Source organism: Morone saxatilis, unplaced genomic scaffold, assembly GCF_004916995.1.
Source record: "Morone saxatilis isolate NCDOM2014 unplaced genomic scaffold, NCSU_SB_2.0 Contig1, whole genome shotgun sequence".
Taxonomy (NCBI): domain Eukaryota; kingdom Metazoa; phylum Chordata; class Actinopteri; family Moronidae; genus Morone; species Morone saxatilis.
In genome coordinates this window covers 289,471-294,091 of record NW_023339651.1, presented here as the reverse complement: position 1 = coordinate 294,091, position 4,621 = coordinate 289,471, and the positions used below count along the sequence as shown (strand labels likewise).

General features: G+C 40.8%; 1 protein-coding gene across 1 annotated transcript in view; it reads left to right on the top strand.

The window, feature by feature from the left end:
• The first annotated feature begins 2,445 nt into the window (after positions 1-2,445).
• Positions 2,446-4,621, top strand: part of LOC118333075 (cGMP-dependent protein kinase 1-like) — a 20,605-nt gene continuing 18,429 nt past the window's right edge. The window contains exon 1 of the mRNA XM_035668584.1: positions 2,446-3,957. Within this exon, the coding sequence (XP_035524477.1) occupies positions 3,638-3,957 (320 nt within the window). The 5' untranslated portion in view covers positions 2,446-3,637. The remainder of the gene's footprint in view (positions 3,958-4,621) is intronic.

Below are 4,621 nucleotides of genomic sequence, written 5' to 3'. Positions count from 1 at the left end.
ACACACACACACACAGGGAGAACATGGCAGCTGCTGACCACTTTCTTCTTGTTAATAAAGGTTAAATATGATGAAAGATGGCCGTTAAAGGCGCCACGTGTAACCTTCAAGTGTCTAGCTAGCTAATTAGCAAACTTTAAAAAACTTTGATTCTGGCTGTGTTTATAACAGCTGGAACACAAACCACATGCAGTGGTTGTGTTGCCGTGGTAACACATCTGTCATACACACCACAGTTATTGTTTAACCCATTAATGTCCACGGTGGACTTGTATAACTTCCTTTACAGAACTTAAAATCCTCATGAAGTTAAAATGCAAAGTCTTTATCTCCTCAGTCTCCTGCCGTTAGCTGGCGATAGAACCGGGCTNNCCGGGACCGAACACAACCTCCGAGACCGACAGGGAATAACGTTACAGTACCGTTAAACATCGGTCAGGAATTTCAGATCTTCATTATTTGTGATACACAACTGTTGAAATATAGATTTAAACAATAAGATAATCTGTAACGACATGAAATGGAGCTGTGTATGTGTGTATGTGTGTGTATGTGTGTGTGTGTGTGTGTGTGTGTGTTGGTAGTCAAACAGTCAGGTCCTTGATTTGATCAAAGGTGGAGAGATGACCACAAACACACCCAGTATATATATATATATATGTTTATACATATATGCTAGGAGAGCTTTCTTCTTGTATTTTTTTGTGTCTTCTTGTAGACAGAAATAAATAGTTAAGAACAGAAATCGACACATAATTAATGGTCTGTTATGGCCACAGACAAAAGACAATTTGTGAATAAAACAACTTTAACTAAATGTTAAACGTTGGTTTGTCTTTATTATGGACGAGACATTACATAATGGAATCAGCTAAATTAAATATTGTGATTATATTCACTACAGTAATCCCACATTCATTAGTAATGTATATACATTAGCAAAAATTAGATAAGATCTTCAGTCCTAAAATTAATAATACTCACACAACAGTTAAAGTTGTTTCACTTTTTATACACACAGAAGTTACCAAACTAACTTTACATTGTGTGTTTAATTGCAGTTAATACAACAAATATGTTTCCTTTATGTGACAGTACACACAATGTAAATACACAGTTTAATGAGGAGTGACTGGATGAAATATTATATCACAACCACAAAGAAAACAGCTTTAAACACAAACAGCGAGCAGCCAGCAGAGGGCGCCAGCACACACTGAAGATCAGTTGAGTTTTACACTGAAGCAAAAGACAATCTGTGGTCGTACTGTACTGGCAGTGATATTTCACTGATGACTAATTGTTGCTTTATGTTGTTCACTCCTGCTGCCAGATGAAACCAGGTTAAATAAAGACAAAAGGTTCCGTGTTGTTGAATAATGATCATCAGGCTGAAGTATAATGAACCATTATAGAGCGTCCGGTATGGACCTGCTCTTTATGGAAAGTAACTGTGGTGATTTGGTACAAAATGAAACTGAATTCCAACAGGGACCTGGAGGTGGCGTCTGCACTGGAACCTGATCTTGAGACAACTGATGTCTTTTCTGTGTCAGAGTTTAATATTATTTCAGTTAATATGATGTTTAGTATATTTGGTGAACAAATACTGAATCAGATGATCACAAAGCAGATGCTATAAAAGAAAATACATAAAAATACATAAATGTCATTAACACACAGCAGTCTGATCTGTGTAATGCATTACCTCTTATTTATGATTCATTAAATACATAATTTAATAAAAATCATTAAAACATGAGAATTTAATGGAGGTGAAGAAAAGTGAAAATCATTTTTGATATGATGTCATTTTGATTATAAACAGATTCTACTGATCACATTTCTTGAGTCAAATCTTTTTTTTACAGGAACTGGTCTTATTGTGAAGGCGGCACCTACAACCTGGATTATAATGGATCTGAATGTGTAGAAGGTACAGGGAGGGTGAGGGGGTCCATACACAGAGCTGCAGTTGGTTGTAATGACAGCAAGCAGCCAGCAGAGGGCGCCACAGGGCAGCAGTTTTGTAGTCTTTCCAGTTTTTTTATGGTCTTTTGTGCCTTTTTGTGTCTCTTTATGTTTGACTTCTCTTTTACATCTTTATGTCATTTTCTGCACCTTTTTGTCAAATCTGTCAGATACTGGTCTCATTGTGAACCTACAAACTGGATTATAATGGATCTGAATGTTGTGCTGTTGTATGCAGAGAAAGAGAAAGAACAGGGAGGGTGCAAGGGCCCCCCAGCCCCCATAGGGTTTAAATCCGGCCCTGACACACAGATCTCTAGAAACATCATTTTTAAAATACACATAAAATAAATGTATTTTTCATCCACTTTATGGTCATACAAGGGAGTTGAGTCAGGAAATTCATCCAAAGGATAGACGAGGAGGAGGAGGAGGAGGAGACCAACTTTTGGACGCACCGGCAGAGTCGCGGTCCTCTCCTCCGTCCAACCTCCTGCTGCTCCGCATTAAACTAATTAAAGTAATGAGGGTGATTAAAGCGGACCAGATCTGCAGCCCCACATCCTCTCTGGTCATTTAGGCCATCTCCACAGGATCTGCAGCTTTCTGCCGTTTATCTCTCCGGGTTTCCTCCGCCGGCACACTCACATGTCAGCTGGATTTTGGATCATTTCCTTTCGTTTCGTATCGGATTTCAGCCGTCTTTGCCCCCCCAGTGGAGGATTGAACCGAGAAAAGTGATGTGAGAGGTGAATTTCGGATTCGTGGGCTCTTTTGTTTTTTGATTTTACAGTCATCGCACTTTTCCTCCTCACTTCGGCGCTCTGCGGAAGACACGTTTTCTTCTTTCCCTCCATCACCTGACTGATTCCAACCAGAGGATCTTTGTAGGTTTCATTTCGGATTTGAAATGTTTCCCAGCTTTTGTTTTCTGCTCATACCTGGATTCACCTGGAGGTTTTTACTGCGCTTTAATCCTCTTTAAGGAATAAATCCAACGCACAGAAAACTGCAGTTTTACCTCTGCACAGACTCAGTCTGAGCAGTTAATCCTGGAATATTTTCTTGTGTTATTCTTTTGAAATGAATATTCTGCAACCTGTGGATGTATATTTAATTTACGAGGACTCACTTTCAACTTTGTTTGACTCTCTTTGCCTCTGGTAATGTGTGTGCTGCTCCTCCATGTGATACTTATCTGCAATAATCACATTTCATGGAGGAGAGAGAATTCTGGAAGCGTTGAAAGGTTCCCCAGTTTTCCACTTCACCGCCTTTGTTTCATCATCATCAAAACTTAAATGAACCCTCAAAATTTGAAGTACCCAGGAGAACATTTTCGGATCCTAAAGCAACTATTGCTTAATATGAGCAATCCTGAACATGGAATAACTCTAGAGAGACCTGGAGAGCCCAATGAAACACAAAAGCCTAAGGACCTTAAAGACTCTTTGAGTAGGTCTGACAAATGCTAGTCACCCAAGAAGAAAGTCTAAATTACCTCTTGCTCTAGAGACTCTGGTCTTAAAAAAAAAAAATCTGAAAGAGCGATAAGAACCCCCGCCTGAAGACCTTGAGGATACCAAGAGTTAAGTACTTTGAGGAACTCTATCCTCCAGATCCAGAGGTACCCTAAGAACTCCTCGGGACCGCCATCAGAGAACCAATGGGCACCCTACGAGACCTGCAGTACGCCCTGCAGGAGAAGATCGAAGAGCTGCGACAGCGTGACACCCTGATCGATGAACTGGAGCTGGAACTGGATCAGAAAGATGAGCTGATCCAGCGGCTGCAGAACGAGCTGGACAAGTACCGGTCCGTGCTCCGGCCAGCCACTGCCCAGCAGGTCCAGGTCCAGCAGCAGAACATGGTCTTGCAGCCAGACCAGCACCGCAGCAAACGGCAGGCCATCTCTGCTGAGCCCACCGCCTGCGACATCAGTGACCTCAGCCACGTCACCCTACCCTTTTACCCCAAGAGCCCAGAGTAAGTCCACTTTATGTGTGTGCTAGCTGGTCAGATAGTTCTGATTTTATTTGTCATGTTCCGAGAAATCTGTCTCCACCAGAATAAGTCAATGGACTTTAGTTTGTGCTTCCTCAGTTTGTGGCAGTAGGACAGGTTAAGTCTGAGCAGCTTTTTGACATTTTAGCTTTAGATTCCAGTGGTGGCAGTGTCGGATTATGACTGAACAATTCCAACAATGGCAGATCATTCAAAAGTCCAAAATTCTAAACAAGTTTTTATGAACAGAAAACTCCATATTAATTTATAACCTTTCAAACAAACATTCACTGCAGTCACGTTTGCTCCTTGCTTACCAACACAATGGGAACCATACCTGTATTAACGGTGTAACAGCACACACTTTCCTTGTGGCTCATACAATGCAATAAAATGTAACAAAATAAAGAATACCATAAGCACAATAACAAAGCAGCTCTAACACAAAGATGAACAGTTTAGCTAGCAAAAATTGTTTTTTTCTATAGGGCTGCACGACATCATATTGTCATTATTTTGACATGTATTACGATTGCAATAGGATTCACGATTAGTGGGAATTATCACTTTTGCATTGCTTTATGTAGGGCGCCCAGTTAGCTCAGTGGGTAGAGCTGGTGAGCCATGTACGGAGTTGCTGCAGCGG